This window comes from Chiroxiphia lanceolata, chromosome 8 (assembly GCF_009829145.1).
Source record: "Chiroxiphia lanceolata isolate bChiLan1 chromosome 8, bChiLan1.pri, whole genome shotgun sequence".
Taxonomy (NCBI): Eukaryota; Metazoa; Chordata; class Aves; order Passeriformes; family Pipridae; genus Chiroxiphia; species Chiroxiphia lanceolata.
The window spans coordinates 30,877,089-30,890,257 of NC_045644.1; the positions used below are offsets into that span (position 1 = coordinate 30,877,089).

Here is a 13,169-nt window from a genome sequence, read left to right on the forward strand (position 1 = left end):
TATTTGGGGTTTTTAGATAAAGTGGTTTGGTGCATATTAGAAAAAAAATACTTAAAGATAATTTCAACCTAAATTCAAGTGCTTTAAATGCATTTAAAATATTTATATTGATGCTTTCAGGAGAAATTGACAATTTAATTCTTTTTTCTTAGCAACTTCCATTCTTTTGCTCTATTTTCAAACAGTTCTCAGGAGCTTTTTGCCTTCTGGCATCTTGTCAAAATACTAGCAGCAGATGAGCTCTCTGTGTGGGAACTGTCCTGCATAACAAGAGATTTAATGGGTTAAATGTATCACCTGAGATATACATTAAAGACTATTATCCCCCTAACATTATCTTGCATTCCTAAAAGCTATTACATTTTTCCTACAGTACTTTTGCATTTGCCATACTAACAAAAGCATCTTTGGTTTTTAATAAATGTTAAAAGAAGACAATCAATGTTTGTATTTATCTGCTTTTGAGCACAGTGAACACAACCCATTTTAGATACCCTCATTAGTATTCACCAACCAGTTGACCTTTTTCTAGTCACATCATTATGTAAAAAACAGAATACACTTTCTCTCTTCCTTACAGTGATTTTGTTGCTGAGGAGAATATAATTAAAATACAAAAGACAAGACGATATTGACTCTTGCAGCTGCCCTCTGCTCAGCAGAGAAGGAGTTGTTCAGAGCATTACACTGGGCTCTTAGCCATGAATACAACTGTAATACTATAATCCGAGCTCGGCATTGTCGGTCTGATCCTGTGTGCCTTGCACAAGCGGTGCTGCAGTTCAAGCAAGGGGAAGTTCTGGATGCCAAATAGGTTTCAATACATGGACCCCTTGGTCATTTATATCAAGAAAATTAATTTAACATCCTGTTGTCAAGGTAGACCTAGATTCCTTTGCTTGTTCACCTTGTTCACCAGTTTTTCCTTGTTTTTGCGCTTGGATGATCCAGGTTTGTGCTGTAAAGAGGAGCAGCAGTCCTAGGGATTCCCACATCCATCCACCTCCATCCGTGTCAGCAGGTTCACTGCTACTGTTCCTTCAAGCAGAACAGCAAATCCCTTCCAACACAAAAGTCACTACAAATGCAGTTGTATGGCTTGTCTCAAGCAGTATCATCAGCTCCTGCCACGTCCAAAGCAATGATCAAGAGAGATAAGCACTATCCAGTCAGAAAGGAGACGTGGTTTGTATCCTAAAGATACACAGAGAGCAGCAGGAGGGAGGAAAACGCAGAGTAAGCAGAACTGTCAGACTGATATTTGACAAATTAATGCCATGACAGGTTTGTACTTACATGCACTCTGCCTCATAAGCAACGTAGCTTGGAGTCTCCTCACGTGTGAAATAGAAGTAAGGTTATCAGGCTCCTCAGTAAGAGAGCTGTTCTCCTTCAGACAGCTTTCCTTCTGGTGCCCCCTGGTCTTCCCCACTCAGAGCTCGTGAGACAATGGGATGCATGGAAAAAGGCATATTCTCAAAGGATTTGAAAATTCAGTGAGCACTGTGAGAATGAACAGTTAGTGTCCAACAGAAACAGCAGTCTGAGTACAACTAAGAAACATCTGCATATATTTAAACTGAAGCTGGTTAAAAATAGAAAAAAGATGTCACTTTCAAGGAAATTCAGACCAATGTATTCAGTACTTTCAGGTACAGTATGTTTCACATATAAATAGAATCTGTATATATTTTAATATAACATACCGATTTATAGTACTGAATATTCATGATACTGCAACACCACCATGATCCCACCAAATCAACTAGGGTTACCATATGTCTGAGATTTCCCAGACATGGTTTTTTTTTTTTCTCTGAAGGAAAAGGTGGACTTTGGCCACCTTCTTAAGGTCCCTGGACAAGGACTAGTCCAGCAGCAGTAGCTCCAGTCCTGTGCTGGCTATAGAAAGCAATTCCCCCAAAGCTGCAGAGCACCCTGATGGCACTGCTGGTGCAGAGCCAGGCCTGAGGGACATGTCCCACACTCTGCCTGAGCTGTGCAGATGATCCACGTGCACTGCTGATCCCAGCCTGTCCTGGCTGCACTGGACTTGTTACACACAGAGGGAAGAGATTCTCTGTGACTGTACAGGGCAGAGAATGTTGGGCCCTTTCTCTACAAACTGCACGAGATGTGAGGCCGTGTTTCCATATGGAATTTACCAGAGATACAAAAGCCCTGTTCTAGGCAGGTAAAATCCCCAGCAAGTGGTGGGAATACACGATTCAAGGTAAACAGAAATATGCAAGCATGGGCACCATATGAGGCAAAAATTTGCAGGAGGGAAGGGAAAGTGGAGGGGGTTTACCCCAAAACATGCTCAGGAGGAGGAGCTGGACAAGCTGCCTCTCGCCTTTGCCATGGGGTAGGGGTGAGAAGTAGGAAGTGTACTATAAACAGAATATAAACTATATTCCTGCCTGCTGGAATCACCCTCCCAAAGAAATGCTTTAAGGGAGAAGCTGAACATTTTTTTTGCAGCAGCCTGCCCTGTTTACATTTAAGACAAGCAACAAAGCCATCTTTCAAGAAGGATGTAAACCAGTGCAATGAAGTAATTAAAAAATGCAGATACATTAGCAGTATGGAGTGGTGCCTGTGTCTCACTTCTGCAGGGACTGCAGGTTTCCACAGGAGAGTGTTGGCCCAGGACTGTCAGTGCTGATGGGAACCAGGTGCCAGAGTGTGTCAGCAGCATCACAGAATCCACAGTGCAACTGTCCTGTAGGGAAAGACCTATAAAACTAGAAGCACATTATTTTTGCTAATCTATTTAGTGTTTAAGTTTCTCAATAACACAATTTTGTAATGTTTGGAATAGTATTTTCCCCGGCTTTTCTTTAATACATATGTAGTGCAGTACTATTTCCCTGGGTACCAATGGAGGGAGGTCACAGCTGGCAGAGCACTCCCTGAGCAGAACCCCCAGGTGCTTCTCCAGTTATGTCCCCGACCCTTCTTTCAGAAGCTGTGATAGCACAGGGACTAATTGTCCTTAATCGGGGAGCAGGGATACAGAACTTTAATTTCCCTACAGACATATGTCCCGGCTTTTGGGGAATTAAGTTATCCAGTGACCTTTTATTAATGTCTGTGCTTTAAAAGCAGCTTCAAAGGCCACAGCAGCACTTCACAGATCAGCACCCGTGCAGCCAGAAATAATGAAGTTATGCTCTGGCCGGCCGTGGCATCCAAATGTAACAGACTTGATTAAAAGGAGCAGCTGCAGCCAAAGCTTAGCCTGGTCCAAACACGATTATGCTCCCCAGACCATGCCAACAGCCCAATGCGTTATTCCAGCAGCAATCAGGGTCCAGCAGGGAGCTACAAAGTTGATCAAGGGAGTGGAGAATCTCTCTCGAGAAAAGAGACTGAGGGAGCTGGGCCTGTTCAGCCTCAAGAAGAGACAACTGAGAGGGGACCTCATCAACTCTATCAGTGTATGAAGATGGGATGCTTGGAGGATGGAGCTGGGAGGATGGAGCAGGCTCTGCTTGGTGGTTCCCAGCAACAGGACACGAGGAAACGGCAGAAACTGATGTCCCACTTGAACGTGAGGAAGAACTTCCTTACTGTGCAGCGACAGAGCACTGGAGCAGATTGCCCAGACAGGCTGTGGAGTCTCTCTCCCCGGACATACTCCAGAATTGGCTGGACACAATCCTGTGCTGTGTGCTCTGGGATGACCCTGCTAGAACAGGGAGATGGGACCAGATGACCCACGCGTCCCTCCCAGCCTGCCCCATGCTTGTAATTGTGTGACTGGGACCAGTCCGATCCTTCGCGCCGTCCCAGCTCCCCCGTGTCCCCGCCCGGGGGGCAACGGGGCTTCGGCCTACTTTGAACCACCCGCCCGCGCCGTCAGCCGTGCCTCGCGAACCAAGAGAACGCCCGACGCATCCTTAGTTTGCCGCGCCCGGCCGCGCCCGATTTTTCTTCTTCTCCCCCCAGCAGCGGCCGAAAGCCGCCCTTGCGGCCTCGCTTTGGCGCGGGGCGCCCCGATTGGTCGGTTTGAACGGCGGCGGCGCGGCACCATTGGCGGAGCGCGGCGGGCGGACGGTTCGAATGCGGCGCGGCCCCGCCCTCCGCCCGCTCGCGCCCGTCCCTGTGCGGCGGCTCGTGCAGCGCGCGGCGGCTCCGCAGGTGAGGGGAGAGAAGGGGACGGGACGGGAGGGGACTGCGCGCTCCCGATCCGGCCGGGGCACCCCCGGGCTCACACCGCGGACATCCGCTCCTGACCCGGCCGGGGCACCCCCGGGGTCACACCGCGGACACCCGCGCCTTCCTGGCCCAGGGCAGCCGGGCAGGCAGAGCGCCCCGCGGCTGCTGGGCCCGGTGAGAGCGGGGCGGGGGTTGGGTCGGACCGGGGAGGGGGGGCCCTGAGCGACGAGCGGGCGCTGCTCGCCCTAGCTCGGCGGCCTCCCGCAGCCGTAGGTGACTCGGCCAGTACCTCGTAACCTCTCTGACCTCGGTGCCGAAGCCCCGCCGTGCCCGGCGGAGCGGGTCCGGAGCAGCGCGGGAGGTGTGAAGGGCCGGCCCCGGTTGTGCTCTGCACTTACCCCCTGACACACGGGACCGGTGTTCCCTGGCGTGGCTGACACAGAACCCCGCGATTTTTACATAGTAGGGTTCCTGCGAGTGAGTAACCACGTAAAACTGGTGGGCGGCGTGTGTTTTTTTCAATTCTGTCAGGAGTTTTCTTCTTCACACACACAACTCAACTTCTTTGAGTTGATGCCCGCTCGCACTTCGGGATGTAGGTTTTCTAGTTGGAACTCAAAACCCTGGTGTTTGTTTGAGGAGAACAGTGTTTCACATTACACCTTAATTAGCAAGAACTAACGAGCTTCTAAAGACCTGGCACAGTTCCAGCGACTTGGCTGTGGTCAGGACAGCAACTGTTCACCCTCATTTGCTGTTTCCTTTTCCTGTTCATTTCAGGGATATCCACAGCAATGGACGATTACACAAAAATAGAGAAGATTGGGGAAGGTAAGTATGGGGAACAGTGAGACTTCTAATGCTCCACAATTTGAGCTATTGGGTGTCACGGAAGCTCTGTGCACTTTGGCTATTAAAGGAACCAATGAGATTCAACTATCTGGCTAAATAAGGCTGTGGCTTTCTATGGTAATTATTTCTATATGTAAAAGCTTTCAGCCAGCCCTTCTTTTGAAAATTATATGGTCTCTGGAAACAACTGACCAGTGCAAGAAAGTGCCTGCCTTCATGCTGATGGTGTAATTAATATTCTCCTGGGGGCACGGGGGGGGGAATATGTTCTGAGTCCTGAAACCAGCTTTACAATTCAGGAAGCTCCCCTGTTCCTACAGGGGAGGAACTTACCAGTTGTTCCTGAAGTTATGCTACTTGGCATACTTTTGCTTGGAGCTGCTGGTAGGGAGTAGGTTTTGTGGATTATCCCACTTTGATTATATCCAAGCACTGTGGTTGTCAAAGGAAAGTGCAGAGTGTAAACCTCTGTGGAGAAGTGAATTTTAACAATTTACTGTGAGGCACTAAGAAAATGGCTTCAATGCAGATGTTAGTTATAGCCCCCTTTTACTGAAAATCCAACCTATGTTAACTGTAGAAGTCAGTGTGTTTTATAATGCTTTAATCCTATGTAGACTTGAGAATTTGAAGTATGTTGCTCTGAGAATGTGTTCTGAGGTAGTTGCAAAATGTGTGTGCTTAGATCTTGCAAACAAAGCTTTGTAACCGAAACCTTGTGCATGAATCTTTGAAAGAAACTAGTCTGAGCTTCATGTGAGGGATTAATGCTTCAAGAAGGGTAAAAAGAGAAGGTTTACACTGTCTTGGTTTGAGGGTTCTACTTCTGTGAACACTGATGATTAAAATGGATTGATTTGAGATTTAATGGTGGTTCCAGTTTAGCTTCTGCTGAGACCTACAGCATTACCTTCTCCCATACACAGAGAATTGAGCCAGAGGTGTTTCTCTAGATCAGACCCATGAATGGTTTGATCTTAGATTGCAGAAGGAGCAGTACTTTTATTTGCAGCTAAACCTTCAGTGTTTTAATATGATCTATCATTGCCAAAATCATAACCCCTTGGGGATGAGGCAGTATTGTGATCTTGCCTGGAAGTTAATCAACACAAAACTCAAATAGTATTTGATTTTACAGCTGCATCTTCCAAATATTCACCTTTCACGCTCAGGCTGCTAAGTACCCTGACAGTTAGTGGGTGGCATGCTTTAAACAAACAGAACTATTGCTTGGTAAACTGCCAGAGTTAAACAGTAGGTCATAATCAAATCAGGGCTAAGAGTTGGACTTGATGATCCTTGTGGGTCCCTTTCAACTCAGCATATTCTGTGATTTGCAAGGACTTTGCCTGTGTTAGCAGTTCATATTTGCAATGACTTATCTGTACCTGAAGCTGGTACTTCCTATATGTGTTTCACTGTCTTTTTGTTCAGGTACCTATGGTGTTGTGTATAAAGGTCGTCACAAAACCACAGGCCAGGTGGTTGCAATGAAGAAAATACGTCTAGAAAGTGAGGAGGAAGGTGTTCCAAGTACTGCTATCCGAGAAATTTCTTTATTAAAAGAGCTGAATCATCCCAATATAGTCTGGTATGCATATACTGGTATTTAGCTAAACTTTGAAGGGCACTAGGTCCCTTCAGATAATAAATTATTTTCCCACTGTTTTAGTGAGGTGAGAACCACTTTGCTTAGTACAGTATCTGTTTTGCAGCAAATTGTTAAATTCCCAAATCCCATTATTACACCAGTTTTTTAATTAAGCCTTCCTCGTGCTGCCTCTCGCCATTCAAGGAATCTAACAAATTTTTGCTGATTTAGAAATTTATGTAAATTCTATCTTCAGGGAGGTTATTGTGAGAATGGAGGCAGCATCCTTCATGAAAACTGGCTGAAGCTGTTACTTTAGGCAGTCTCAAAATTTAATTTGCTGCCTTGGAATAGAGCATTTGACTTGAGTGTTCTTAAGTGAGCCCCTGTCATCAATCTCCTCCCTGCTGTTCTGTAGCAGGAATTTATGTGTTGTGTATGGTGCTGTCATGGCTGGCACATCTGAGCTACAAGTGAAACTTCCATCAGTGACTACTTGACATGTGGAAATTAACGGCAGCTATTGTCTTCCCCACAAAATATTTGCTTGCTCTTTGATGTAGCAAAATACTTGATCTTGACTGTGCATTAAAACTGGCCAAGTTGCAGCCAGGTAGTGTCTCAACGTATGTATGCTTGGGTTTAGGAAACCTTAAACTCTAATAAGGATGAAGGAGATACTTAGAAATGTGTGCAAATCCTGCTGTGTCTACTAGGTTCCTACTGTAATGTTCCCTTAAACCCTCCTAGTAATCAGGCTCTGCTGTAATAAGCCAGCTTCAAAGAGAAGTCAAGCACCAACACCCACAGGTGTTTGTTTTTAAAGGCAACAGTATTTTTTCCTCAGGCTTCCTGTGTCTGATATGAGGGAACATAAGTTTAAGAGGAAGCATATAGGTTTTTATCTCAGTGACACACTTTCAGATACACTTGATTTTCCAGATAACAGTATAACTCACTAAGTCTGCTGATGTTTGAAAACTTTTAAGACTTCCATAATAAAGACCTGGAAATGTCTGTATCCCTGTTGAGAGGGGGAAATGTAACTGAGTCCATGCATTTTGCAGTGGAGTTAATTGTATGCTCAATTTTTAGTCTTCAGGATGTTCTTATGCAGGATTCAAGACTGTACCTTGTCTTTGAATTCCTTTCCATGGATCTGAAGAAGTATTTGGATAGTATTCCATCTGGCCAATATTTGGAGCGTTCCCGTGTTAAGGTAATGAGGACAATTTCTTAATATAGGAGGGAAATTAATCTAAGGATAACCTAGTAAGCTATAAGCAGCTCTTATTTTCAGTATAATTAACTCCTTGAGGAGAAATGAAAGGTTAAATAAGCAGCTGTGGATAATAAGATGAAATGTGAGTTTTGCTCTCAAATGCCACTTCAAATTCTTTTAATTACTGAGATTAAACTGCCTTAAACTAATCTTAAAAATGAAATTGTGTGGCTTTTTGGTTGATATTAACTCTATCTGCAATGCTTTGGATCTCCATTTCTTAATACTGTGGGGTGAGCTAATGTAAGGGAACACCTTTGTGTTGCAGACACTGATGTATACTGAAGGTAACTCCTTTGGTTTTTTCCTCCCACTTCATCCTTTCTAGAGTTACTTGTACCAAATCTTGCAAGGTATTGTCTTTTGCCACTCAAGGAGAGTTCTGCACAGAGACCTGAAACCTCAGAATCTCTTAATAGATGATAAGGGGGTGATTAAACTGGCGGACTTTGGATTGGCTCGAGCCTTTGGAATTCCAGTGCGGGTCTACACTCATGAAGTGAGTTGGAACATACTTTTAGTGGTTTGCACAGTGCTCACTAGATTACTACTAAAAAAGAATCATGCATGTTTTGAAGTTGTAAACTAACAAAACAATCAAAAAGTTGTATTTTGGTTTTCCAAAACAGTTTTCCACCTCTTCGACTGTGGTTTTACTCTGAAGTTCCAAAGCATCTTATGAATCCCACTATTACCTTGATAGTGAATTAGATGGGCTGGAACTTGTTACTCACTGTTTCATAAGGGCATTTTTGCTTCACAAAGCACTCAAGTCTGAGGGTTTTACTGGATGGGTGCTAAAGGCTTCCTGCCCTTTGGGAAGTAGTGTAGGCAACTGCTTGGATTGCAGCAGAAACTACTGCAATGGAACTTGTTTGTCTACAAATTCAGTTTTAAACTAGTATTTTCACTAAAACTTCTAGCACCAGCTATTATTTTAACCAAAGAAGCTGAGAATGCTGCTTACTAACAGATGAACTGTTGTGCCTGCTGTCAAGGAGAGGACCTGATTTTACAAACTTAAACAACTTGCCTTGTTCAATAGGTAGTGACACTGTGGTACCGGTCTCCAGAGGTGTTGCTGGGATCTGTTCGTTACTCTACTCCTGTAGATATATGGAGCATAGGTACCATATTTGCTGAGCTAGCAACTAAAAAGCCGCTTTTCCATGGGGATTCAGAGATTGACCAGATCTTCAGAATCTTCAGGTATGTTAGGCTGAACCTTCCCTGCTACCTGTGTGGCACCACATGACAGTTTTGTGCTCATTAAAAGCATAGTCATGCATACAGATTTCAGACTAAACTGCTTAATGTTCTGCTTATGCCTGCACAGAGCTTTAGGGACCCCCAACAATGAGGTATGGCCTGATGTGGAATCCCTGCAAGACTATAAGAACACGTTCCCAAAATGGAAACCTGTCAGCCTTGAAACACATGTCAAAAACTTGGATAAAGATGGACTTGATCTGCTGGCTGTAAGTATTCTTTCTTAAACTGCTGAACCGAAAGGGGCTGTTTCACATACTGCAGAATACAGAAAGCTACACTAATCAGCTGTGGCCAGAAGGGAGATATGGAGATCTTCAAATTATCAGCAGTGGGGTGAGCTTTCATTCTTGTAGAACTGACACCTTGTGTAACATTCGCTCCTTTCATAAATAATACCAGACTACTTTTCAAATTAACAAGTTATGCCTCAGCTTTTTTATACTAATAAGCCAGGTACAACTTGACAGTGAGGATGAGCTTTTACAACCAGATCTAAAGTGAAGGCTCCTGCCCATAAACTATCACCTTGCTGCTCCCAGCACTAACTGTGATGTGGCTGTATGTCTGCTGATCCAGTTGGAAATGTTTTTTATGGTAGCATGTGGATTAATCTTGGTGGGCTCATCTTGATTTAACTTCTGTGATGGTCTTAACTGAATAAACAGTGATGGAAACAGCTGAATGTATTGATTAGCTGTGAGACCAGAGACTTAGTTTGTCTGTCTGTAATGCCTGTCTCAATTGCCTTTAAATTTTGAGTTAAAGATTTTTGGCTGTGGTGTATTAACTTTTAATTGATATATTTTGTGTCAAGTGTGAGTTTCCTTTAGTTCTGTGGCCATGCAGTTAAACTACCACACCAGGCTTTTAACCGATAAACTCTTCATCAAGTTTTTCCATTTAGTGCTCTCCCAGCCCCTGTGCTGCCACTGTGGACTAATTTAGGTCACAACTTAGTGTGCTCTTGGATATACTGAAGTGTAATAATGTATCTTGGTTGTCCTTTGGCTGTTCTAAAGCTGCATTTACACAGTGCAGTCTTACCTGTGGGTTGTGGGGTGGGTGCTCTGTGTGTAAGATAAGCTGACACTTAAGAACCACCTTAGTACAGGGGCAGCCTTGTACAGCCATTACCTGTGCATGTGGCTCATGGTTTTAAGCAGTCACAAATTACTTTTTAACCATATTGGTATGGCTGTGGCAAAATACTCTGAATAAAGGAGTGTTGTCCAAGAAGCTCAAATGACCACAGTTTCTCAGTTCTGGTTTTTTGGTTTTGTTTTTTGGTTTGGTGTTTTTTTGGGGGGGATGTGTGAACAGAGCCACAATTTACATTGACAACCTGAACATTTGTTAAAGATGTAGTTGTCTTGGGTAGCTCTGAATGTTGCAGCAGAATTGTCTTATACAGATAAGTGACTTAGGCTGACACATTTCCCCCATGACCACTGACAGCATCATTATTAAATCAGTTTGAAATAGAATTGTTACTGATTGTATTTACAAACTAAAATAAATTGTTTTATTGGGAAGAGAATCTTGTCCATACACTTAAACTGACCTGCTAAGCACTCATCTGAGCTTAGGTGTGGCTTCACTATGTAAAACCAGTGTTTTGGGTTGCTGTGAGTAAAGGCAGAAAACCTCAATGCTAGTCTCAAAGCATATAAAATTCTCTAAGATCTTGTACAATTTTGCCTTAATTCAATAAATGTTGATATTTTAGTTTGCTAATAATGCCTAGTGACAGTGGTATTCCTGATGGGAATCCCTTTGTTTCCTATGGCACTTTCAAGCCTGAAGCAGTAACAGAACATATATAAATAATTAGTATGTAAAGTAACTGTCTTTGAAAAATGTCTTAACACAAAAATGTGTAATTCAAGTTGCTCAAGTGAGGTCTTAAATTAAGACCTTCATAAGCTAAATGATTTCTGTGGCCAGCATTTGAAAGTACTTAATTGCTGTCATCAAAAGCTTTGAATAGACAATAGATTCCAGAAAAAACTACATTCCAGACTGCTCAGGGAAGAAATTGTCACTTAATCCAGCAGCTGAAGTGCTGTAGTCTCAGTGTCACACTGTCTCTTTTACAGAGAAATTTGCCTCTTTGAGTCGATTTTAAGGGACCCTTTGATATCAGTATTTACTATAGGACACTGTTCTGGGTTATAGCTAATGGGAACCTGTCACAAGGTAAAACTGGACCTGCAAGGTTAAATCTAGAGGTAGAGTGGTATTTGGCAGAGGTTCAGAGAATATAAATGCAAATTCAGAGACTTAAATCAACTTGGAAGGGTCCCTGTAGGATGAAGTGTAAAGATAGTTAAATGTCAAGACTGGCTACTGGGCAGAGTAATACTGGTTAAGTTTTGTTCTTGAAAACAAATTTGTGGGGATGAGGGAGAGGCAGCTGGTAGAATCCTGATTACTTAAATTTTTGAAATGGGCTGTCCTTTATTAAGGAGACAAAGACTTTGCAGAGACTTTGCTAGTTTTGGGTATAGTAGGAAAGTGCTGAATGCTTCATTCCTTTTTTGACCCCTTGTATGATATAAACTGTAGATTTTTTTTTTTTTTTTTAACTGCTAGCAAAACAAAGGTTTTGCCTGAATTAGAAAGTTCTGGGGCTATGAAACCCCTTCTTTCTGCTCTCATTCCCTTTACTGAGGTATTCAGTTGAATAACTTATTGCAAAGAAACTCAATTTTTAACTCTTCTTTTCAGTTCTAGCTGCTTGTAATCTACTTTCCTGTTTGGATTTTGAAACTGTGATCACTCTCTTGTATTTTAACTGTAAAGTTCTTCACCAAGCTGAGTAAAAGCAATTTGACAGCACTTTCTTCAATGTCAGTAATGAAACAAATATAAGATGTTTGGGGCTTTAACAGCCTAAAGCTTACTAATTTTCCTTAGTAAGAAGGTGAGACAAATAATTATTGCCACTTGATGCTGGTTCTGGATTTAGTCAGTGCATGTGGAACCCAGATCCAGGGAAGGGCTTGGTCACTGAACAGGGAGGGTATGTGTGATTCTGTTATGCACTGCTACTGCCCTACCACTGACTTGTAGGTGCAAATAACCTCTCCAACTGTGAGAAATCATGGAACAAAGAGGGAAAATGTCTTTATGGTTACTTGATGATTATTATTATGGTAATACCTATCTGTTTGACATGATTTTAGTTCACATTTCTTGAAGGAGTGTGTTTCTTTTTTTCTTTTTTTCTTCCAGAAAATGTTAATTTATGATCCTGCAAAAAGAATTTCTGGCAAAATGGCCTTGAACCATCCATATTTTGATGACTTGGACAAATCCACTCTTCCTGCTAGTCTGATTAAGAAATAACAGACCTTTGGACTAAACCATTCATAATGAAAAAATTGTGATTACTTTCACTCTTAAGTCTGTAATCTTTGTCTGTCTTTCTGCTCTAAAACTGTGACTGTTTTCAGTTTGTTTTGTTTTAAGTGTTATCTAAATGTAAATATTAACCTTTTAGTGCTGAGTTCAAATACAATGCAAATATTGCTGCAATTAATGCAGTCATCTTTCTATAAATAAAGCTTTAAACCCAGTGAAGGACTGAATTCATTTCCAGACTATGGTTGCTCTCCAAGAGGACTCGTGTTTTCTTTGGAATGCACTTGTAAGGTTCCACTTGGCTAAGAAAAGCTGCTAACATTACGTTGTTGTTCTTGATAGGATAGGAAATTCTTGTCAAGTTTGAGTTGTTTCTGTGTGATTTCAATTCCAATTTGACCTGAGCATGGCAACTGATGTGCCAAGGGATGTGTACTTTGAGATGTTGAAGAATTGCAGCTTACTACAGTAAAGTAAATGGCCAAACTAATTTTAGGGTTTGAGTTTTTGAAGGCAGCTGCAAGTCTGTATTGAAGAAAAATCCCTTGCTTTTCTGGAAGGCCCAAGAATGTACCTAGATGTTGGCATGCGAACTAGTGAATTGGCATATTTCTAACTCCTGGACCAGTTAAGGTATGTTATCTT

At 42.7% G+C, this 13,169-nt stretch overlaps 1 protein-coding gene across 3 annotated transcripts; it reads left to right on the forward strand.

Moving 5' to 3' along the window:
* The first annotated feature begins 4,083 nt into the window (after window positions 1-4,083).
* CDK1 (cyclin dependent kinase 1) lies at window positions 4,084-12,743 on the forward strand. 3 transcript variants are annotated; one of them, XM_032694861.1, is made up of 9 exons: window positions 4,146-4,229; window positions 4,277-4,338; window positions 4,945-4,995; window positions 6,451-6,607; window positions 7,703-7,826; window positions 8,218-8,388; window positions 8,935-9,098; window positions 9,226-9,367; window positions 12,396-12,566. In XM_032694861.1, the coding sequence occupies exons 3-9, from the start codon at window positions 4,959-4,961 to the stop codon at window positions 12,507-12,509; spliced, it is 909 nt and encodes a 302-aa protein (XP_032550752.1). In that variant the 5' UTR covers window positions 4,146-4,229; window positions 4,277-4,338; window positions 4,945-4,958; the 3' UTR covers window positions 12,510-12,566. The 3 variants fall into 3 exon arrangements, with proteins under 3 accessions (XP_032550750.1, XP_032550751.1, XP_032550752.1); XM_032694859.1 differs by lacking the exon at window positions 4,277-4,338 and having other exon boundaries at window positions 4,084-4,146; window positions 12,396-12,743; XM_032694860.1 differs by lacking the exons at window positions 4,277-4,338; window positions 8,218-8,388 and having other exon boundaries at window positions 4,084-4,146; window positions 12,396-12,743.
* Window positions 12,744-13,169: the final 426 nt, after the last annotated feature.

Excerpts from the sequence above, each read along its gene's own strand:
- CDK1 (XM_032694859.1), top strand. The coding sequence starts at position 4,959 with ATGGACGATTACACAAAAATAGAGAAGATTGGGGAAG. Across the intron at positions 6,608-7,702 it reads AATCATCCCAATATAGTCTG|TCTTCAGGATGTTCTTATGC; the intron begins GTATGCATATAC and ends CTCAATTTTTAG. Across the intron at positions 7,827-8,217 it reads TGGAGCGTTCCCGTGTTAAG|AGTTACTTGTACCAAATCTT; the intron begins GTAATGAGGACA and ends CATCCTTTCTAG.